The 25,141-nt window shown below is 40.2% G+C and overlaps 1 protein-coding gene across 3 annotated transcripts in view; it reads right to left on the bottom strand.

Annotated features, from left to right (window-relative positions):
• Positions 1-24,202, bottom strand: part of LOC134539721 (helicase POLQ-like) — a 38,283-nt gene extending 14,081 nt beyond the window's left edge. Inside the window, exons 1-12 of one of the 3 annotated variants that reach the window (XM_063381962.1) lie at positions 24,058-24,202; positions 22,411-23,229; positions 20,952-21,130; positions 17,603-17,879; positions 15,794-15,999; positions 14,691-14,821; positions 14,352-14,479; positions 11,233-11,489; positions 9,098-9,365; positions 7,976-8,133; positions 6,752-6,847; positions 4,229-4,402 (exon numbers count right to left, since the gene is read on the bottom strand). In XM_063381962.1, coding sequence (XP_063238032.1) covers positions 4,229-4,402; positions 6,752-6,847; positions 7,976-8,133; positions 9,098-9,365; positions 11,233-11,489; positions 14,352-14,479; positions 14,691-14,821; positions 15,794-15,999; positions 17,603-17,879; positions 20,952-21,130; positions 22,411-23,229; positions 24,058-24,112 — 2,748 coding nt within the window. In that variant the 5' untranslated portion in view covers positions 24,113-24,202. Of the gene's footprint in view, positions 1-4,228; positions 4,403-6,751; positions 6,848-7,975; positions 8,134-9,097; positions 9,468-11,232; positions 11,490-14,351; positions 14,480-14,690; positions 14,822-15,793; positions 16,000-17,602; positions 17,880-20,951; positions 21,131-22,410; positions 23,230-24,057 lie in introns of all 3 variants that reach the window. The other 2 variants (XM_063381961.1, XM_063381960.1) reach the window with 2 other exon arrangements.
• Between the last annotated feature and the right edge of the window lie 939 nt (positions 24,203-25,141).

Genomic DNA, 25,141 nt, shown 5'->3' on the forward strand with positions numbered 1-25,141 from the left:
AAAGCATGTGTCCAGACTTACATCTTCAACAATTTACTGTTTATAACACTGAAAATAATAATTTGTTTGTATTGTTCTGTCCTCAATGTTTTTTATTGTATGCTTACAAAGAAATGCATTGGCATAATGATTCAGTCTTTAAAGAGGCTATCAAAGCAAATAAAAAGGTTTAGTATAGTTTTCAAGCTACAGTTAACACACCAACCTTAATAAACTAAAATTTACTATATTAATTAAACCCTCCTTTAAAACATAGGAATAAAAAGAAAATGTTACAATAATGGAAATAAATACAATGATGGTGAACTTTCAAAGAATTAAAATATTAAATTGTCCATCAAACTTAGGTATTGCCTACATTGAATTCAATTTGTTTGCACAGTCAACAGTAAATTACTGCCACACTTCTGATGCCATTTCTTACACAATTTGCTCTATTTGGCCAGAATAATTATACTTTACAAGTGTCAACAAGCATTTTGTAACTTCCCCCTTCAAAAAAATCCTGTTTGTCTAAAAGAGAAAGTTACTAGCCATTACACTAGATGGCTGCAGATGCAGTGAACTTACATTTCAAAGCACTGCACAAAAAAATGCATACAATTTTATAATGCCGAAAATTATTACAGAAAAATTTTAATCAATCATAATTTTATTAAACAAATACTCTGTGGAATTTGCAATATACCAGTCACCCTTACTTACGTGTCAACGGCTCAATTAACTGCCTATTTTTAAAAACAAATTGAAACAAACATGGCGTCTTTCTGTTCTCACATCTCTGCTGAGGCACGTTATAGAGTTGCACACCTCTATGAACTACATCTATGGCACCTTCAACCGTTATGTTTTGATTGTAAAACGTACTTTGCTTACAGATGTGGCGAGAACATTAAATATTTTCACGTGTTATTTATTTTATAGTTAGAGATGAATATTATTCCACAGAAGCCCAAAAAAATAATTCATATGTGGATTGGACGTGAGTTGAGCCATTTCATGCTGCAGTTAAGTTATAGTGAAGGACTATTTTCGTAAAGGGTTTTGCTATACTGCCGGTACCAGTACCGGTACCGGCACCAACATTTTAGCTGCGGTTCTCGGTGCCGGTTAAAATGCTGAGAACCGTAGGAACCGAGAACCGGAACCGACCCATCCCTATTATTAAATTATGAGAACAGTTTGTTGGAGTTGGGATATCTTAGAAAATACTGTGAAATTGTGTTAAGAACTACAAATTTAAGAGTTGAACTATCATTACTAATTTTCACCATTTTTAATGTATCCAACCCATAGTCTACAAAATTTTTCATGTAGCTAACCTAATTGAATTTTATCACTATTTGTATTGTAGCTTACCTAACCTATCCACTTGTTAAGATTGTGAACTTCTAGAAACTACTTTCTCTTAGAAAACAATTTTAATATAGGTATGCCAGAAATTTTTTAAGTTAAAATCATTTACAATGAAAGAGCATTATTAAAAATACTATCATCAATATCTTCTCATTAGTTAATTAACTGAACCACCAGGCCTGATTCTTGAGTTTGGCTCAGTCAGCTACGTACATTCATTTCTATAGCCATGCCTGATTTTTGAATGGGAATACCAAATAAAATTAATATTTAAAACTAGGGAAGGGGCGAATCCTGATTTCCTCGAATCCGAATCCTAACTCAAATCCTCGACTGGAATTGCCGAATCTCGAACCCGAATCCGAATCTTTTAACAGATGATGTCCACATATCTAATGTAAGTGAGATGTATTCTGCTTGCACTAAAAGTCCCTTGACTTTATCACATGTAGTTTGGTACATTTCTGGTATAGCCTAAGTGTATATAAAGACAAAAAATTTTTTCTTGAGAAATTTCAGTTTTAGTACAGATTAGCGGTTAGGATTTTTTCTATAAATAAGCTAGAGGTCTGCGAGCCTAAGAATTTTACTTCGAGCCGAGCTCGAGCTTTTGTGGTACAGTTACACTTTTGGGAAATTATTTTTATCTTAAACTTAGTATAATGTTTGAATAAAGTATTAAAATGAAGTGGGCTTATTAATTTTGGGTAAGTATTGACAGTGTGTGTTTACATTTTGCACTGCTAGAAAAAAATAACAAAAATCATGTTGTTTGAAAAGTACATTCACATTGTTTCAACATTTACACTTTTCAGCACAATAATTCTGAGAGAGATTGTCACAGAGTATTAAATTCTGTTCTTTAATCTATTATGTAGAACAATAATTTGTTCTGCACGTTCAGGAGTTAAATTAGCTCTACGATTGAAGATGATATAGTGTTTCCAGCAGAAGAGAAGCGTCTCTCGCTGGCAACCTGCTTGGCTGGAATGCTTTAGTAAAATTGCTTAACCTCAAAATTAGTGTCATAAATATCTGTAACTGGTCATTAAAGTTTAATCAATTGAAAGTAATAAAAATAAAAGCATTTTACTTCATTCAATTTACACTTGCAAAAAAAACATACACACACAAACCTACATGGAAATTAAAGTCTTTTTCAATATCCTGAAATCTGAAATATGTTTACTCATGTCATTAAATGTAGAGCTGTATTGAAGAAACCGATTTTGCCAATATTTAGTTGAATCGGCATTTCTGCCGACTTCCGATACAGTACGCTCGTTAATTTTCGGCCGATATTACTGAAAAACGAAAGAGACTGCCATAACCTAAAAATCCACGAGTACCATTTTCACTTTTCGTAGTAGTACTGCATTCTCTCACATCACATTATTTCTTAGCAAAATGTGCCAACCGTACATATCAAAGTTTAACATCCTTTTTTTTTCAACAATGTTCTTTAATTTAATATGTCATAAATAAATAATACATTACTATCACGGTAAATATACATCTCGGTTGTTACGGTAAATATAGTGCAAATATGGTAGCCATCATGCTTCTGTAGTAATTATGGTATTCTACAAAGAATCTTTAGTTCTTATTATGGTAATTATCTTAACATATCTATTGGGTTTGTACTGTAGTTATGGTACATCATCCATATTTCTTCGTATGTTGTTGTTCATTTGTCTTTTCTTCATATTTACTTTACGTGTGCCATAATTTGAGACAGAAAGTTTCAGAAAAAATTTTAACGGACTTTATATCACACATTTAATGGCGTAAATGATGAGACCTCGGGCAATTTAAACGCTTTATACGGAAAAACCTACCATGCGGGACCTCGTAAGTGAGTTTTACTGTATTTTTTTCCCGTAAATAGTAAAAAACCGAATCCTTTGACGAATCCTATATCAGACCCGCCGAATCTTCGAATCCCTAGGATTCGGCGGATATTGGATTCGGTCGCCCCATCCCTATTTAAAACCACTTAAAATAAATTGTTCTATAGAATAAACAAGATAAATGAGTAATAGTGTTCATAAAAAATCATTAAGGAAATGTATATGTCAAATATAAACTCGCTATGCAAGAGTGAAACACTGATCTGAAATGAACCAGACAGCAAGAAATGCTAACCATATGAGCGTAGTAACTTGATCAATTGATGCCACAGTAGAGAATGTGCATAATTAGGACTTTTCACTGTACTACCATGTTAAGAAGTTTTTAGAGGGGGCGTACTAATTTATTATTATAATTAATGCAGAAACATTCTGAGGAGGGGTTTAGTGTAACAACACTTCATATTTTTATTCATTTTTTGATTTTTGGAATTTTTCCATGACAAACAGTGTAAAATTACCATGTCGTAGATAAAAAAAAAAAAAAAAAATGCATGAAATCAAAATTCCCCATTGCATGAGTCATTTAAAGAACATAAAACACACTACAGTAAAACCTTTTTGTTGCAACCCCATTTATTGCGACCACCTCTCTATTACAACCCAATTTCTAGGAACCGTGAAAAAATTGCTGAAAATCGGACAGAAAATAAGTATCTTGTGGTGAGTAGCGTGTCTGTAGGGCGAGGGACTTGTCACGAAGGTTGAAGTGGGTTTAAAGCAAAGCCGTCTAGCATTGTGAGTGACAGCATCCTGCCATTGTACGGCTGGTTTCTTAGCGAGTAGCGGTTTGGGAGGGAGGGGGGTTGAAATCAACTGAAAATTTCGGAAACATTTATTACGACCCCCTTCCTATTACGACCCTATTCCTGGGAACCATGAGGGGTCGTTTCAGAGAGGTTTGACTGTATTAAATTCCTGATCTATAAATGTCTAAGCTATTACTCCCGCGGGAGTGTTACCTCGCAGAAGCGCATGACGCAGGCGGCGAAGGCGGCGGCCGAGGTCATGAGGCCCTGCACGAAGCCCCGGGAGACCTGGTACTTGGCCGCCACGCGCCACACGCTCTCCTGCCTCCACAGCTCCGCCAGCATCAGCGTCAGGTAGAACCTGCGCACCACGCGCTCCGCCACGTTCTGCGGACAGCCACGCCACCACCACGGTTTTCATAGACAACCCACGTATTTTTTAAATAGAATACCTTAATTCTGACGTGATAACGTCTTATAAATCTATGAACGCCGGCAGCACGCACGAAAAAGCATGACTCATTGTCACGTTCCGCCTGTGCCGAGCGTGCAAGAACCGGCCAAACACAGTGTGAGAAAATCTTCTATAATATCAAATAGGTTAAGGTGGGCGTTTTAAAAGCAGCAATTTAAAAAAATTTGATTTATTTGTCATTTCAAATAAACAATTTATTGACATTGATTTGATTTCAGTTTATTTCTATAACTAATTGTTCGTGATTATATTTAAATTAATTTGCAAAAACTGTAAATAATATTTGAAAATTAAAAAGTATGCAATTTTTCTTCAATGTTTTCTTATGACGTTATCACGTAAAATTATTATCCGTAAACCAACTTTACAGACAAGACCCCCTTTTTCCATGAAAGGTCTAAATCCACTCTAATAACAACAAAACTTTTGTTATTCATGTTTCTTGTGATTTACAGGAACAAAATAATATGTACTAATCAAGATATTGTAATTTAAATTAACTGATTCAGTTGTTAATCATACCCATCTAAAATATTTCCTAAAATTAGAAATGTTTAAAAGTTGATTCATATTCTGTGGTAAATCCCCGTTCTGTAGGAAACACCTATTCCATGGAGAATCCTCCCCCTGTGGGGAAATACACTTTCTGTGGTTAAGTCCCAGTCAGATGTGCAGAGTTGCTGGACTTCAGTTCTTAGATCATGGCCCCCCACATTCGATCATGAGCCCTGGACCCTGGACCCTGGACCCAGGACGCCCCAAATTTAACAGTCACATTCTACATTATAATTGATTGGTTATTTCTGACCTACACACTTTTTATAATGTTATTTTACCTGAAAATACAGGGTATAATTATGGTTACTATTTTATATGTCCAAACTAAGCTTTATATACCGTATTTAATCGCATAATGTCCGCACATTTCTTTTTAAATACTTGAAATTGAATTTTTTTAAATCCGCATAAAGTCAGCACCAGACAAAGCATACTTGGCCACCCCTGAAATGCATAGTAATGGGATGGAAATTTACCGACGCTGTCAACAATGCTTTGACCTTGAGTTGTTCATTTCTCTGGAGCGGTCGCTGAGAGGGTTTGTAGCGTGGTGAAACCGTCCACACAAGTCAGTACATGTCCCACGCACAGACGCGCCGACAAAGCAGCTGCAACATGTTTATCTAACATTGCGTTTGCTGAGAGGCTTTAATTTTGTTTTCATGTAAGATACGATATGCAACGTAAAGAAAACGTCAGCTGTAACAGAATGGACATACATAAATTCTTACATGTCAGGAAGACAAGGCTCTGCTTTGTTTTTGTTAAAAATTCCTGCTCAGCCTTTTCCACGCTCTGCACTCCTTCCCCCGCTTCAGTCAAGCAGGGCAGGAGGGGCTCGCATGTACAGACGTCTGCCGGTAACGTTTTTTATACACACAGTGGGCAAGGGACAGGGAGGGAGGCTCGCCGGCACCGGCTAATGCAGACATTAGACATCTGCCCCGTGCCGTTAGTGGCCATCTCAATGAAAGATTAAAACAATATATTTTCATGCAAAGCGTGTATTTTGTGTAGGCTGGCTGCGGCTTCTGAATGTAAGAGCGCACACGCGAGTGAAAGAAAAAAAGAGTGGCGTCTTCCACTAATCGCCGGCACCCAATTATCTCGACACCTGTCACATTTCTCACATCCGCTGCGGAGGGTCGCCAGTCACCAGCGCTCTGCGAAGTAGTGTGCAGCAGTTAATATTTTTCAACTGGGCCGAGGGAAGGGTGCCAATTTTACGAAGCAGCGATTTTACTAATGCAATCCGCGGAACCGTCAGCATACGTAAAATAAGGGTACTAGTAAAGTAATTATGAGAGAACAATATTTTTACTCTGCACAAAACATGTAAAATTTTGAGGAAAAAATTTTTTTTTCGAACTTCACCTCATAATGTCCGCACCCCATTTTTTTGTCAGAAATGTAGCCAAATTACTGCGGACATTATGCGAGTAAATACGGTGTAAAATATTCAATATGTTTTTCTAGTTTGTAAAAAATTGTAATAGTTAAACATTTAAAAATAAACAGGACTGGTCCCTGGTCCTAGGGGTCAACCCAGGACCACCCTTGTGGGGGTCATGTCTTAGATGTTATAACTGTTCTGGTTCAACATGAGTGGTAGAAAGCAGGATGTTGTATGGCTTTAATTGGAACATGGCGAGGACCAAAATAGCTAATGTAAACGCTGTCTAGTGGCGAGGGAAAGACCGTACCTTGGGTGTCTGCCCGTTGCCAATGCGCACCATGCAGCCCTCGCTCAGGCCCAGCACCTTGGCGCACAGCTGCTCCTTCGCGCTCAGCTCGTTGTACTGCGACACAGACCACACGGCAGTTGTACTGCGACACAGACCACACACGGCAGTTGTACTGCGACACAGACCACACACGGCAGTTGTACTGCGACACAGACCACACACTGCAGTTGTACTGCGACACAGACTACACTGCAGTTGTACGGCGACACAGACCACACGGCACAGTGCTCCACTATTCTGAACACATGGAGAGGAGTGGCAGACACTTATGACTAGAGGTACAAGGCAAGAGTGTCTCCAGGTAAGTTATCATCATCACTAAATACAGCGCAAGGTATTCATCCTGGCACATTCGTGATCACTGCGATGCTGGATCATGAAATGTCAATATTTTTAAGGGGAGTACCAAATGTAGAATGCAACCCTCTATAAAACAGGAAGCACTGTACTGAAAAATAATCAGACAGTAATAATGAACCACGAGTAACTAAAAATGCCAGCAGCGCAGTAATGTAACCAAGGTCAACAACCGGAATTCACCCAAAGAAATGTGAACGCGAGCGACTTGATTGGTGCCTGAATAAATAACATGCAGTGCCATGGAACGCCAGATTAAATGCTTCAACTCTATTTGTTCCCTGTTAAAAAGGGTCATAATATCTTACACGTGTGTCACTGCCAATAATTAATGATTTATAGTTTACACACACAAGTGAAGTAAAGCTCATATAATAACAGTAATTTACGTTATAGTAACACTACTGAAAGCACAAAGATTAAGGAGAAACTGTCATTTTTTAAAACTCTTAACACACAAAAATGGAAGGTAAAACATATAATATTTATTACACTTCTCGGAATCAAAACTTCCGTGCTACAGTTCGCCTGTCCTCCTCGAGTGTCAAGAAACGTGCAAGCGTGAACGCGTGAACTTGCGTTCAGGTTTTCAGAAGCCCAATGAACCTTTGCTACAAATTATCAATTCTGTAGCGGCGTATGCAGAGGTGTTGGAACTGGAACCTCCCAGAGTATAAAATAAAATAAATAAAAAAATAAAATGGTCATATTATGTATAAAATTATACTTTTCCAGCTTCGCAAACAATGTCAAAAAGGCGAAACATCGCGTCACAAACCAAAGCCTCGCACCACAAGCGAGCAGGTGGATGGCCGGGCTACTCACGGCGGAGAAGTAGACGTGCGGGTTGGGTTTCACCTGCTCGGCCAGCTCGTAGGGCGTCACCAGGTACAGCAGGTGCAGGCTGGTGAGCAGCACCAGGCTGGACTGGGCCTGCACCAGGTCCTCGTACAGCAGCCGGGCCTTCCGCAGGTCCATGCAGCCTGCACGCACACGCGCACATGGGTCGGTCCTCGCTCCTCCGGCTCCTACCAGCGGCGTAGCTGGGATTTGTGTGTGGGGGGTGTTAAGAAGCATGGAACCCCCCCCCCTCCCCAAACCCGTATGAAAGCGGTGAGGTCCTGGGGCCCTCCCCCGGGAAAATTTGGATTTTAAGGTGTAAAATAGTGCTATTTTTAGCAGTTTTCGGTACTTAAATTTAAATATTTAAATGGTAAATTTTTTTATTAATTTATAACATGAAATTTGTTCCAGTGATGAATAAGAAATTAATTGAAGATTTGGTGCTAAGGTGGGGGGGGGGGGGGGGGGGGGGGAGGGGGGGGTTTGAACCCCTAAAAACCCCCTCTCTGGCTACGCCCCTGGTTCCAACGGTTCTCAGCGTTTTAAACCGGCCACCGAGAACCGCAGCTGAAATGCCGGCGCCGGTGCCGCTACAGGCCGCATAGCTAAACCCTTTACGAAAAGTCCTTTCACTACAACTTAACTGCAGCATGAATTGGCTCAACTCACATCCAATTCACATGTGAATTATTTTATTGGACTTCTGTGGAATAATATTCATCTCTAACTATAAAATAAATTACACGTGAAAATATTTAATATTCTCGCCACATCTGTAAACAAAGTACATTTTTTCAATCAAAACGTAACAGTTGAAGGTGCCATAGATGTAGTTCATCGATATGGGCAACGGTATGACGTGCCAGTGGTTACGAGAACGTTCGTACCATTTTAGCAACATACTTCACATCTCCAGCATTCCGTTTATTGTGCACCAATGAAATAAACCTCACCTGTTCTTCCAAGCTTACATATTCTACTTCATTCCCGTAATATTTTGCTACTGACGTTTGGACTATGTTGAGGTGACAGTCAGGGACAAAGCAGTGAGAGCTTTTCTGGTGTGCCTAGTAATTATAGTACGCCATGCCTGAACTATAGTACCTTTGATGGCGCCACGGCCCAGCCTGCTGACGGCCAGCAGGGTCTCCCTGCGGAGCACGACGCGCGTCCGGTCGGCGGCGGCGTGCGGCGTCACGCACACGGACTGGTCGGGGGCCACGGCCGGGCTGCGGAGCGCGCCCTCGCGGAACAGCTCGACCACGGCCCGGTCCACCAGCCCCGGCACGTCGTGGCCGGCGCGCTCGGCCTGCACGTGCAGCAGGGTGCGGCGCGCGAGGGCGTGCAGAGCCGCGCGGCTGCCCGCCAGCCCCTGCGCAACCGCCGTGAGCACGAGGCTCCTGACGCCGTGGCCGTCCGCCAGCGCCAGGCCGCTCTCGCAGCGGTCCATGCGCGAGCCCACCAGGCCCTGCACCTGAGACACAACCCACAGGCCCCAAGACAGTAGCTCAGTCATTCTGTGCAATGTCGTATACCCTCAGGGGCTTAGCCAGGGGGGTGGGATGGGGGGCGGGTTTAAGGGGTTCAAACCCCTCCCCCTAGCACCAAATCTTTAATTAATTTCTTATTCATCACTCAAACAAATTTCATATTAAAATTAATAATATTTTTTACCATTACAATATTTAAATTTAAGAAACGAAAAATGCTAAAATAGCACTATTTTACACCTTAAAATCCAAATTTTCCCCGGGGGGGGGGGGGGGGAGGGGGTGGCATTCTTCTTAACAACCCCCCCCATACACAAATCCTGGCTACGCCACTGTATACCCTATATCTGAAAACCAAACCTTTCACTAACGGTTACAATTCTCTTTCATATAAAAGTTATACATTACCAAACATTCTGTTTTTCTACGTATCCATGTTTTATAGCAAAATTGTCGCACATTTTACACTAAAATCAAGTTTAAAAAGTGGGGGTGCGATTTTTAGGTGAAAAAAAAAAAAATTGTCAGGTAAAGGTTTTCATAATAATATAACCCATTCATGGAAAGTACACTTATTTAAAAAGTAGAGTAAATTACGCACCCAAACAATTTAAATTAATATGTCAAGCAACAAAAACCTTCAACTTTAAATAGAAAAATGAAATCTGTGACCTGAATGCGGGCCTAAACTAACTCATAACTATCGTCGTAGTACACACTACGAAAGAGTGCGGGCCATCAAATGCAGTTAACCCGGCACTCGACAGAGAGTGCGTGTTGCATGCAATCGGCGAGATATCGATAATTGACTACGTGTGCACGTTCTATAGAGAAAGCAAAAAAATAACAAAACATGAATGATGCCAACTAGCGCTGGCTACATTTTTATAAGCTGTACACTGCGGTGATGCAGACGGAACAGATAAAGGTTAAAACGTCTTTAAACGAAAATTTACCCGTCAGACAACTTTGTATTTCCGTTAATGAAATAAGTGGTTATGTCCGAATAAATAATAGATTTCTACTTTAAAATACATCGTTTTACACGGAAATTTCCAGCACAAAGCTCTCAGAATCTAATAGCGGGTCCAAAAACGCCATGCGACGTATACGTGACAGGTTTTTTGATACAAATTTTGATGCCCTCAAATACCGGTGCGACGATTATGCGATAAAACACGGTATTACTACCCCTCGACACAAGTCATCTGGGAATTTTAAATATTACACCCAAACACAAGAGAAGAATCTCCCGGCGATCGAGGCCTCGACACCCGGGGAAAAACCTGGCGCTCAGACTTTGTTTCTTCTCCTCGACACAGTTTTAATATTTTTGAAGTAACATAGTGAACTTTGGGAGAAAATATTTTTGTTTATTCTACCCACTATTATGTCACATGTGTGGACTTTAATTTTTGTCTAAGATACAACATTATACGATGTTTTTGTTATTGAAATATTCAATTTGTTTTTTTGTTTTTAATTCTTAAAGGGTATATTGCGGGTAGGGGGTGGAGCGTTGGAGAGCGGACCGTAAGTTTTCCTCTAGGATGTTGGAAAGTACCGTAAATTGTGTCCTAGAGCACGGGAAATCAGCCCAAATATAAATGAAGTTTTAAAGGAGTTTTAAATATTATTCCCAGATACAAGAAAAAACTCCCTCGACACCCGGGGAAACTCCTGGCGCTCGGACTTTGTGTCTACCACTCGACAACTACTGCACGCACACGGTGATAGGGGCCGGCCTACCTTGTCGACGTCGGCAGGCGCGCAGACGAGGATGCTCTCCCCGGCGCGGCAGCCGGTGCCCGCCCGGCCGGCGCGCCCCGCCATCTGCTTGTAGCGCGACATGGTGAGGAACTGCGTGCCGACGTAGGGCGAGCGCAGCACGACGCGGGCGGCGGGCAGGTTCACGCCCGCGGCCAGCGTCGACGTGCAGCAGACGCAGCAGAGCGTGCCCGCGCAGTACGCCTCCTCCAGCAGGCGTCGCTCCCCGGCCACCAGACCTGCCGTTCACGTTCGGCACTAGCTTATGCCCGCGTTCACGTTCGGTACTAGCTGATGCCCGGCATGTGCTGCCGTGCCCTTTTTTTTAAATTTATTCTGCAATTCGTTTGAAGTAGGTACACATATAAAAAGCATCACTCTCTCTATATTCTTCCATGTTTCTCTCTATCTCACATTGTCTATCTTTATACAAAATAGATGACTTAACACGCAAACATTAATTTATCTATTTTTTTTACCTATCACATGTGTGACACAGGTATACAAAAACACGCGCCTATTCGTATGCAACAACTGTGTCACAATTTTGAAGTAATTTCAGAGTACCAAGATTTTGAACATTTACATTTTTATTTATACATGTAGTTGGGTATTAAGTAGGCTTGTGAAAATATTAACACTTAGATAAAAGATAAAACAAATATTCAGTCATTTACTAATACGGTTGTGTGGGATCTCAAAAGTCTGGAAAAATTTCGAGATCACAGAAGATGTTCTTATCAAGCTGGGACAAAATTTTCACAAGTCATTTACGTGGAGTTTTGCTACATCTGGCCAGGTAAATTTTGAGAAGGCTAATATAGCAAAGTTGTATTTAACAGTAATTTGGAATCATTACTTCCACCAACTTTATCTGTTATAGTATTGAGAGTCCGGCAGATCACTGAAAGTAGATTAGAACCGACTGCATTCTGATAAGGATAAATACATGTCAGTAAAAAATCAAAACACTTCGCTGGTGTTGAAGTTGACAGTTTTCAGATCAAAGGGTAGAAACATGGCACACCAGCTCTGTGATTAGTTTAGTTCAGAATGGGGTGGCAAAGAGAAAAAACCTATATAGATCTCGTTGCATCTGGTGGCATACTCACAGAAAAACCTCTTAAGCCTAGCAACCTACGATGTTTTCTTTTTCTGCTGGATAATACACAGGGGACGACGGACAACCAGATAAAGACCCAACTCACACACCTAGCGTAGTGATAGCTCAGGCAATTATCTTGTAATGCGTGGCCCAAAAAAAAAAATCACACTAAGAAGGGCACACATGCACTGGACAGAAAAAGAGAGGAACATTCCAAGTGGCTACTTATATGTAATTCATAAATGTTAATATAAATACAGTAGAACCCTGTTATAATGTTTTTCAAGGGAGCACAAGAAAAAAACATTAAAGGCAGGAAAACGTTATAAGCAGGAAATCTCAATTAAGCACTTAACAATGTTCGAGCTTTGTACCAATGGACTCACCAAGCTATGTAAACAACGTTAATGTTAAAACCAAAGATAGTATACTTGATACATGAATTTTCTGAAACAAGCCAACAATTTTTCAACTTTGTCTTGTTCCCTGGTTAAATTTTGTTTGTCTTTAAAGATACACTGCCACATTTTTTGTAAAATTGTCTCACGATTCATGATGACAACATTAAGAGTGAGAACGTCTACTCCTTCGCCACCTGAAAATATTTAATTTTGGGATTCCTACGTATGAATGAAAAAAAATTATTTGTAAGCAATAGAAAACACTTTTAGCTATGCCCTCGCTCAATGGTTGGCAACTTAAATATCGTAGGACTATGCACGTGCAATTGAAAACTCACTGGAATGGCAAGGAAGAGAAGAAACTGACACGTAACTATGAACATTGTGTACCTTCAGTATATTGCATAAAATTGTATTTTAACAAACTTCATGTATTGTATGGCAGTGATTATAAACATACATTAAGCAAACTTTTTATCGTAAGTGTTGGAATAATTTGGTTTGAAAACATTTTTTCCCCATTTATTTAATGTTAGAAAGCAAACATTATAAGCAGGAAATTACACTATTTATGAACATTATATGCAGGAAATAAATACATTGTCCTTATGGGGGTAATATTGGGACTTTAAAAATATGACATTATAAGCAGGAAAACATTATATGCAGGAACATTATAACAGGGTTCTACTGTAATGTTTTTTTTTTCATAGGGAAAAATTCAAACAAGTTTAAAAATTTTTTTTAAACCTACATCATATTTAACTACCTAATGATTAAAACTGCTCACTGTACATTCTTTTTAAGCCCATCCTCTATAAGCTTACATATTCACATTGCAATGTTTATTAAATTTTTTTGCAGATCCTACTTTTATTACCATGAAAAATAATTATTTATATTTTCCTGACCAAATTTTACCTATAGTAATTGTAGCTGAATCTACCAAACCTTTCACTTTAGTATTATTTATTTAATTTTCCAGAAGCCACTACTACTACACATGTATTATTTCTTTCAATATATAGTTTTATATGTGAAAATTTTTTTTAGTAGAATTCCAATTCTTACAATTTGAATTTGATATTCGTATTTGATTCAAACTAAAAAACTGTTATTCACACAGGTCTAGTAGATAGATTACAAACAATTTTATGCTACAGCTGCAGCAGTGTAAACAGGAAAAACAGAAATCACAATGGCCAGTCACTTGGTCGTCTAATAGGCCACCTTCATCCATACACTGAAATAATGAACTGACATTTGTATCGACAATTAATAATGAAGCTCTGCAATGGAGGAAGGGGGGGGGGGGGGGGGGGGGGGGAAACGGTAGTAGCTAGAGAAAACCCACCGACTCACTGCAATGTCCTCAGTTTCCCAAAAGAAAACAATCTGCGAACGCATCCGCCCAGAATCAAACCCGGCTTCCCTTGCTGGCTGGCCAATCATATGACCAGTCAGCCATTTTGGCTTTTCTGAGAGAGGGATACTAGGACGGTATGATCATCAGTTAAAAAAGACTGGATCCAATGCTAAATTCTAGCAAGGAAGGTGTAAAGTTTTCATGTGTACCAACACGCCAGTGCCCGTACCTGAGTGGTGGTAGGCCACGCCGAACGGCAGCGTCTTCTGCAGCGTCGAACAAACTGAGCCGTTCCCTTCAGTGACGAGAGCACGGTACAACGCCTTCTTCTCTTCCAGCTTGTGCTCCAAAATGTCCCTGCATAAAAGAAAATACTTTGAAAAACACCACGCAACCACAAAGGGGGAGATACGTGTCATTGATAACTGAATCGAGTAGTAACTCCATAATCTGCTAACAGTAAAATTGGTTGAATAATAAGAAGCGTATTATTGTGAATCTGCAGAAATGCAGATCTAAACAAGTATAGGCAAAATCGGCTTCGGCCGACCCGTATCGGCTCGCGTACCGGTTCATGGCCCGACAGACGAGCAGCGCAATGTTCTCGCAGTTCTTCTTGGTGGGACAGAAGACGAGCACCGACTCCTCGGGCGCCACCTCCAGCACCAGCCCCGCGATGTAGTCCGGATCGTTCGCGTCCTTCCAACACACAGCGACGCTGCCTTCACGCTCCCCGCACCACTTTGACACACACGCAGCTTATATCCGGGGTGTCCGTGGAAGACCGCAATTTTTTTTTTTGGATCAGATAGAGAAAAAATTTCTGAGACAGACAGGAAGTCTTCGCCGATTTTTGATCTGACCCGTAGGTAATTAGTAATTAATTAAAATAGTTAACCAATGATGAGTGCGCTCTAAGAGAAAGAAGAGTGGGGGGACTGTGCTTACCGGGAGAGGGAGAGAGATCAAGAGAGAGGGGGAGAGAGAGGGAGGGAGAGAGAGGGAGGGAGAGAGATGGAGAGAGAGAGAGAGAGAGAGAGAGAGAAGCGCGAGGTACTACTGCTCACTGTCTCTCACGGCGCGCCAAGAGAATAAGGGGGTAAGCAAGCAGTAAGCGAGCATGCTCAAACTTAGTCTACACACGGCAGACGGCACAGATAACTAACGGAAGTTTGATAAAAGAAAGAAAGGATGGGATTCTATTTTTAAAGCCACGCACTTAGGTGGCGACTGCAAGGCTGAAGAATGTGACAGGCGTCAACGGCAAGATGTCTAGTGGCGAGCAAGAGGGGTGGAGATAAAGCAGACAAATAACAAAAGCGCGCTTCAAGCGATCACGCCGTAAATTCCTCAAAAATACCTCGTTATAGCCGTGTTCTCGCTATTACCGTGCTCGCTATAACGAGATTCTACTGTATATCAGTATTTATACTAGACCATTAAAATTATACCCACATTATATTATCAATAGGAGAATTAAAATTTATAATTAACTTCAACTTCAAAATACTCAGAATAGGTTTCATGTGGGCTGGTTCCTTTTTGCATAACTACGTCCAATTGTGATGTTCACCCCATGAAGTATTTTTCACAAACTCATAACCAAAAGGTTTGGGGTCGCATCACGGCTAAGGAGTAAACGCGGGTAACGTCGACACATGAACGCGTCACCTTGGGCTTCACGACGCGCGACAGGGTGCACATCTCCTCCGGGCTCTTGGCCGACCAGTCGATGGAGAAGATCCGGTCCGCGCACTTGACGTACTCGCGCAGCTCGACCGGGCGGAAGTCCCGGCAGAACGTCTCCGCCCGCAGGAAGGCTGCCACCTCGTCCAGGTTGCCGATGGTCGCGCTCATCCCGACGATGTGCAGGTCCGCTGGAGCAGTCGACCCGCAAACATCATCTCACACCTGCTTCGGGCTGGGTTTACAAACTACGCAATACACAGGGACAAGACTGCACGGCGAATTGCGACAACACCGAAGCATGTCAATGTGTACACCGCACAACACCGAATAGCAAGTTATATCATGGAATTAAGCGGCATTCAACCAAAACTTAATCCGAATTATAAAAAAAAATTAATCTTTTAAAGTTTAAAATTCAAGGTATGTCGTTATTTCCAACAACAGATTGTACCAAAGTGCAGGGATCAGAAAAATTAATTTAATTTGTTTTCTTGTTCATTTCTTATTGAATCACTTTTAAACCAAAAATTATCACCAATTTATTTTTATTGTCCTGAATGTATATGTTTGAAACCAATTTATTGCAAAAAAATTTTATCGTAAAAATGCAACACACTATTAATTTCACCCTTATTTTGGTGGAGAAATTATTACAAAACAGCCATTATTAAAATAAAAACTGTAACACCGAAACTTTTGTTTTAAAAACTAAATTGGACAAAAATTCAAACCATTAAATCTTATCTCTAGCAATAAAGCTTTAATAAAGAAAAAATTAACCTCTCCTTTATTTACGTTTATATGCATAGCGCTATGTTAAACATGCTCGGCATTGCATATACTGCTTTTATAGAACGATCCTAAAACCAGCTTATATAACATTTATTTTTGGCTCCTATGTTCATTAAACGACATACATCATATAACGGAACATACTGATTTGAAATGATTTTACTTAACAATAGTTTTTAATTTAGTCAAAACTGTAACATGAAAATATTCGTTATCAGTTGTCACAAAGCTACGAATTATTGTATGAAAATTGATAGAATTGCCCAAACACTCGTTAAATATGACGTTAGGTCGTTACCCAATGTGATCATGTCCGACCTGTTAGCTCAGCGTGTCAAAACTCCTGGCTGTGAGCCCATCCAATGGTAGAGCTTTTGATTCTCGGGCGAGGTGAGAATTTTACACTTGTGGAAAAATTACCTGTCCTGGACTGGATGTGCTTTCGCGGAACGCAATGGCAAACCACCGCACGATCAACTTGCCTTGAAGACCCCAGTTGCACCGAGGCGTTACCTGGGGTCGCTGTGCTTGGACACCAGCATCGAGGAATAATAATAATGCATTCAGATTATGTGTGTACCACTACAGGGAAGGTAAATTGTATTTTTTCCTCAAGATTATTTCAGAATGTGGATCATGACCCAGACGGGAATGGCACGGGGATGCACCACAACGCCGAAATGTCAAAACTGACCACAATGCCAACAGCTAGAAAACTGCTGTGTACCACAACGCCAAAATACACTAACGCCGAAAAATGTCATTGCAGGACTGCCACAAAGGTTAGGTTAGGTTATATTACGCTAGGTTAGGTTAGGTAAAGTTAGGTTTGATTGTGGTATTTCGGCATTAAGGTACATTTAAGAAACACACACAAATTCATTCCATTATTATTTCGGCGTTGTGGTACACAGCAGTTTTCTAGCTGTCGGCGTTGTGGTCAATTTTGACATTCGGCGTTATGGTATTTGGGCGTTGTGGTAACGACCCGAAGGGCACCTGCGGAGTGCAGGAGCTTGGCGAGCAGGATCTCGAGGTTGGCGCCCCTGCCGCCGGCGTCGCCCAGCAGGTGCAGCTCGTCCACCACGAGCAGCCCCAGCTCGTCCAGCCGGCCGTGCTCGACCAGGCTGCCCACCAGCCCCAGCGCCTTCTCGATGGTCGCCACGTACACCGTGTTCTTCCAGCGGCGGCGGCGAGGCGGGTAGCCCCCGCGCCCCGCCGCGTACTCCTCCACCAGGAAGCCCAGCGGCACCGCCAGCGACGACAGCGACCGCACCTGCCGTCACACCGCCCGTCCGAGTGTCAACACCAATGCACACGCCGTGTAGAGCGCAACTGGAAACAAAGACGTCTCTGAGGTCATCAGAGACGGACACATTCAACACAAAACTGTGACGATATGAGGATCAATATCGAGAAACCACAAATAATGAAAATACAGAAGGGAAAAAATATGTACTGCATGTAGTAATGACAGTGTACGTGCATCACAGGGCAACGACTGAGCTGTTTGCTGATTCTTGCATAAATAAAAATTTGATTAAATTCTACCATATTTTATTACATTGATAAGTGACAAAAATAAATCAGATTCAGAATAAAACTAAATCAGATTCAGCATAATTCTGTATCAGCAATAAACAGTATAATTTTGAACGATAAATGATGCACTTTTGCAATAAAATTATGTGTAACAGTTGCAAAAGAGGGTACATTTTTTTCTTATTGAGTACATATATTTTGGTACAAACTTTAGGCTAAATGACATTCGTTTGATTAACAAAAATTAGGGCTGGGCCAATGCCGATCACAATAATCGGCCAATTTTAACACATCGGCATCGCTACCGATATGCAAATTATTTACCGATCACCAAATGCTGATCATTACATACTACAGTAGAACCTTGATGATACGTTCCAGTTTCATACATTTTCCCGTGTCATACGCCAATTAATTTTGGTCCCGCCGAAAGTACTATATTTACAATGGTTTACTTTCCCGGAACATACACTTATAAAGTCATTAATTTCCTGTTTCATACGTTTTTTACGATGCGGAAAAGTCCTCAAATTCACAAATGTTTTACATATTCCTCCTTATAAACTACGTTTTAATGCTTTTATTTTGAAAAAACGTTCATTGTTTACCTTTGCAAACGTAAGATATGGATAGTATCAGGAAGACTGTGCACTTCGCTAGTAGCATCTATGGCCAGCACCAAGCGAGACTAGTGGCGCAAACTAGCAATGAAAATGGTGCACGTGCTTTACCAAGGGACGGATCTCATATTTTGGGCATTTATTAATCTTCCAACTGAATAAACCCGTTTGTTATTGTTTTCTTACGATCGGATTGTTTTGTATTTTACGTTTCTCAAGTTAAAATTTTATTGAAAATTGTTCTGTTGCATAAAGTTGTTTGTAAAATAAAACAAGCAAAAATCTCTGATTTTTTTTTATACAATAGCCTAATTTTTTTAAATTTTTTTATTTAGGCTTGGTGCTTTTACATGCTGCAAGATCTGCACTGCATTATTTAGACAAAAACTTAATATTTATTTTGAAACTAACCCACAAAGAGTTGTCAATTGTTAATGTTTTGTGTGCATTGGTTAACAAAGTAAATCTTAAATATCAACACATGATATACTGTTTATTTTCAAAACTATTCATCAAGAATTACCATGTGTGTCACTGAATTTGTGTATTGCATATTGTGTTGCACTCATAGTATTGCAGTAGCGTTTAGTTATTTATTTGGAAAATCTTTTGTAGATATTATAAAGCACTTATTTTCAAGACCTGCGAAAAGTGTCGTATGGGTACTTTGGTTTGTGGGGTGGGAAGGTCTAGAAATAGTAGAAATAAGAAATACTTATCTTACATTATATTATTTTTCATTTTTAAAAACCAATGAACAAATTGTCTTCTGTCAGAAGTGTTAAATAAAAGGTAAGTTATCATAAGGTAACTTTTTCATTAAATTTTTTTTTAAATTTTTATTTTTAACATCTAACAAGCTATATAATTCTTAATTTATCTGATCAGCAATGATAGGCGCCGGTCATCGGCGCATATGATCGGTATCGGAATGATCGGCAAATTTAGTGATCGGCCCAGCCCTAACAAAAATATTTAAAAAAACTTTTGTTTTTGCGATTTAAATTAAATTTTGATTTCATAAATTTCATTGTATTCTGGTGTTATTTCAGTTTTTATCTGAATTCACCACATAACCCTGTTCCTAACTACAATTCAAATTAAATGCCCTACTGTTTCGACTTCCAAAATCAAGTCCTTGGTAGCAGCATTTGCTAATGTTTCATGCTCACACGATCCGGCAACAGCTTCAATACAAGCATAACTAATCTCTGTGAGCACTCATTCGGTATCATTCCGGTTCGGAGGTCACTACATATTGGAAATCTCGTTCCTTGCCTCAAAGCATAACCATATGATGTTAAACCCTATCAGTAGAGACAAGATTATATGGTGGATTGCGATGAAACTGAAACAACAAAATGCAAGTTAGTAAATAAACCAAAAAGCAATTAAAATCATAAAACTTATCTTAGTAAAATTTAAATCTAATGACAAATAAACAAACTTTTAAATATTAAATTCAATGAAAGTAACTTATTTTGCATAAATATTGTACCACATTTTATTCCAAAAAAATTGGAAAAAGTTTACTTCTTTTAAATCTTGCAAATATTATTAGTTACATCTTTTTTAGGTTAAGACGCTAGTACATTTTTCAAATACAAAAATTTGTAACAGATTTATTTTGTTTGAACGGAAGTAAGACATGCCAATTGTGTTGTAAAAGTGCATCAAGTAATCAATCAAAATGACACTTTTTTTTGGAGAAATTAGTATCACGGAACATTCAAGTATTATGTATTTGTTCAGAGATAAGCTATCTTTTTTTAATAAAAGGATATAAAAAATAGAACCAATAATACCAAAATCTTCTGTTACAAAAACGAAATTGACCTGAAATCAAAACAATAAAATCTTGTCTCCACCTATCATGGGTGTATACATGCGGGGACGAGGTTCATATATCCCCCCTCTTCCTCCGAAAACAAAAAAAAAATTAATATTCCCACCAACAAATAAGAAGAATTTAAAGCAAACAGCAGGCAAAGTGGTAATGTTACCCCCGTGCCCACCTTTTTCAAAATTCAATTCTTCGTACATTCATGAGCCCTATAAACCAAACAATTGAGTGCTGAACAGTGGTAATCTAGCTGGAATGAGTTAATCGCAGATAGCTGTACTGACTGACTTTCACCGACCACGAGATACAAGCTCGGACCACTACGAGGCCTTCAGGGCCTCACCTTCTCCTGCACGATGGCCACGTACGGCAGCACGAGGAGCGCGTTGCGACGGTGGCACAGCAGCTCCCGCAGCACCAGGACCTCCGCCACCAGCGTCTTGCCCCCGCTCGTCGGCAGGCACACCACCAGGTTCCTGCGCTCCCGCACCGCCGCCAGCCCCAGGCACTCCTCCTGCCAGGCTGCGGGCAGCCAGGACCCCGCTCCAGCTCTCGCACATCGCACCTCACACAGAGCGCTCCCTTCCAAAACCAAACACCATTTAATTTTTTGACGTGACGTCTAACAAATCGATGAACGCCGGCTGCACGCACGAAAAAATGTCCCGTTACACACATTGTCCCATTACGCTCATTGGACGCTTGCGCCGCATCTATCTCTCTTCCGCTCGATTGGAACAACCATCGATTTGACTTTTTCCAGGCACGCTAAAACTTGAAACACTACCCATTCGTTTCCTACTTTTCCTATCGTCGTCCCATCCTTGACAGAATAGCACAGATTGGAAGAAGTTAAACAGCAAACATGTATAAAAGTTATAGTTGAAATAATCTCTTCGTTAAAGTAATAAACTTATTTGAATTAATGAGTGCAAATAAAAGTAAATTTATCAATTAAATTGTAGATTTCATTTCACTCCTTCTTTGTATCCATACAAAATAGTGATAATTCAATAAAAATGATTCAATTTAATTCATAAAAGTATGCAATCATTTCATCAATGTTTCGTTATGACGTTGTCACGTTAAACTATCGTCCGTAAACCGACTTTACGGACAACCAATTTTTGCCGAATATTTATAACTAAGGTACCCTAAACATTTCATACCATTTTTTTTTGGACATACGCCATTGCAGTTTTGCACTGTTTGTCATGGAAAAAATTACAAAAATTAAAAATAAATAAAAATATGAAGATAAAAAATTCACAGAAAACAAGACTGAATCAGCTGATGCCGGACAAATGGGACCAATGATGAAACTAAATCAGTATTATGGACAACACGATTCAGTCTTGTTTCCTATGAATATTTCATTATCATATGTTTATATATTTTTGATTTTCTGAACTTTTCCACGACAAACAGTGCAAAACTTCAATGGCATATGTCCAAAAGGCTGCATTTAATCAAAATTCCCCATTGCAATAATCATTTGAAGGATGCACCCTAAACATCTTACACCATTCAAAATAATTAACTCAATATTCATACCACCAAAAAAAATTACTAATTTTTCTGTAGTTTTAACCTTTTTTTTTTCAACTGTCAAAAATTGGATTCCTAACTTCTGGACAAAATACAAAAAACTTAACCACACTGTAACAGTAATTTTGTGTAGTGCTACTTTCTTTAGTATAAAAGTTAAAAAAAAAAATTGGTATAAACATGTGTTTTGTATTTAGTAAATTACGTATTATTGTATTCACTGGAAACCTGGTGCTGTTATGTAAGATACTCACGGTATAGCTCAGATATGCCTTTGGTTTCTTCGATGAGCTGTCTAACTTTGAGAGGCAGGCCGAAGAACGGCCCGTCGACCTCCAGCGCAGACAGGGTCGTGGGCGAAGGAGGGTCAGTCTTGATTTTAGGCTTGACAGCCTTCTGCGCATTGCCCAGCAGGGCCTTCTTGATCTTCTCTCCCAGGGGCACGCTCCCCTGGCAGGACAGCAGCGTGGCCTTCATGGCCTCCTCCAAGGCGGAGTCGTCCGTCCAGGTGGCGCTCACGTCGTGCGGGGCGGGAGCCCGCGCGTCTCCGCTCGCTCCCGCCCCGCAGTGGCACCCGTCCTTCCCACAGCCCAGGCACGCTTCGCTCGCTCTCCCGAGACGACCGGCCACTCTCGCAGCTTCGCCGTTGTCGGGGAAGGAAAAGCTGTCCTCGTCCGCGAACAGGTCGGGAGACTGGCCTCGCGGCGTCTCCGCCGAGCGACCGTTCTCGACTCTGTCCAAGTCGACCGTCTGCAGAAACGTCTCGTCCAGCATGAGCATCTCCGTCTGGACGGAAGCCGTCGAGTCGTGCTCGAGCACCCGCTTCCTAACCGCTGCAGCGCCCCCGGCGCCTCTGGACCGGATGGGGGTGATGTTCCCGAAATGTGCACTTTTGGTTTCAGAAGCATGTCTGGGCGTGGAGTTCTTCGCGAGCCTGCCGCACGAACTGGGCCTTTTCGTGCTCCTCGGAGTTGAGCGCACTCCAAGTCTCTTCACGGCTGGGGACCGATACGTACTACTGCTGCGTGAATCACATTCATCCATGCTTTGAAGCCGGATGCGCTTCAAGACACCTAAATAGGAAAAAAAATTACTGCTAAACTATTTATCTCATATTCACTCACCCACTATGACTATACTCAATTTCCTTTCCTAGTGTTCATTTCATTCATCTTCAGCAAGACAAGTTAGTATGGGTAATATGGCAAGTAACAACTTAAACAAAACGAGTGAAGTTACCACCTTTCCTTTCTCCTTCTCTCTTTAATTACTTTTCTGGAGTTTCTCCGTCCTACTTCTAGATAGCCATCTCTCCACCCCACCCCACTCAAAATTCAATACATCATACCTTCAACCTTTTAAATACTCCCAACCCATCTTTTTCATTAGCACTAATGGGCTAGTTACATGCCCTCCCTAGTCAATATTATTTGCTCTCCTCCATTTTCCCTTCACCCACCTAGCTGCTCTCCTCAGCACTTCCTCCAGCTTTTAAGATATACTTTTACTGAATTCTGTAGAAGTCTCACTAAGGGATATATTCAAAAAAACATGTCAAACAATATCAGTTCTGTATTTGTTTTGGTAGATCCTTACTAGGCCTAACTTATTTGTAAGTATTAACACGGAAAGAGCCATATTATAAAACCTATCTACGGAGAAACATAATAGTAAAGTAGCAATTAACAGTGGACAATATAATTGATAACCAGTGAAATTTTAGTCCAATTCCGAAATTATTAACTGATGTAAATCTTATCCACCAAAGTTTTTACTTCAAAACCAACTTAAGTACATTACCTATTTTACAACCTGCAGTTGTACTTACTTTTTCGAAATCCCTGGATAATTTGTACAGCCCACTGCACTGTTAGCAACTACATAAACATGAGTTGACTTACACTGAGAATTCACCGTCATTGTGCCTAACAAGTATGAACATGTAGAAACACGCATCTATGTTGTGATTTTTCGATAACATGACTCATTATTCTGGTCATCAACTTAAAATTCAAATACTATTGTAACGCGCGTCATCCATTTTTCCGGCATAGAACATGAAGTCATAGACTGCATGAATTGTTAAGCTGGGTTTACGATTGATTTCCTTAAGAATTATAACTTGACATCGAGCACACGATTAGAGACAGTGATTAGAGAGTGAAGTAAATATTTAATAATGAACGAAATGAAAATGTTATCGTTAGACTTTATTTAAGACTGCCGCTAACCCAAGCAGTACCTAAAGGCTTTTGTTAGGGAAGTTTGAGTTATACTTGTATTGTTTATTTTTATTTATCGCATACATCAGTACTTTTTCCATCTTGAACATACAGGTTATATAGGGAAAATGTAACAAATAACAAAAACAATTTTCAATTCCATATTTGTATTTTTGACGTGATAACATCCTATAACGATGAACGCTGACTGTATGCACGAAGAATTGTCACGTTCCGCCTGAGCTGAACGTGCATGAACCGGCCAACCACAGTGCGAGAAAATCTTCTATAATATCAAACAGGTTAAGGCGATCTTTTTAACTAATTGTTCGTGATGATATTTAGACAAATTATGAAAATTAAATTTACAAAAACTGTAAATAATATTTGAAAATTAAAAACAATGCAATTTTTCATCAATGTTTTCTTATGGCTTTATCACGTAAAATTATCGTCTGTAAACAGACATTACAGATAACCCACTTTTTTTTAAATTGAATTTTACATTAATATTCATTGGCAGAACAGAACATTAAATCAATAAGTCTTTTGTTTGTTATTAGAAAAGTTGAAATTGTGTTACAAACATTTCAAATTGATGACACTCAATACTCCTACAATCTGCCGTCGTCCGGGGTCTCGGGCTCGAGTCCCGGTGTGGCTCCTAGTGGGAAAAGGCGGTTCTTGCTACGTATTGTCCGGGTGGGCGCCAGACTAGCTCGGTTCTAGTCGTGAGTTTGGGGGTCGTGGATGTATGTGCCCC

This window comes from Bacillus rossius, chromosome 15 (assembly GCF_032445375.1).
Source record: "Bacillus rossius redtenbacheri isolate Brsri chromosome 15, Brsri_v3, whole genome shotgun sequence".
NCBI lineage: Eukaryota > Metazoa > Arthropoda > Insecta > Phasmatodea > Bacillidae > Bacillus > Bacillus rossius.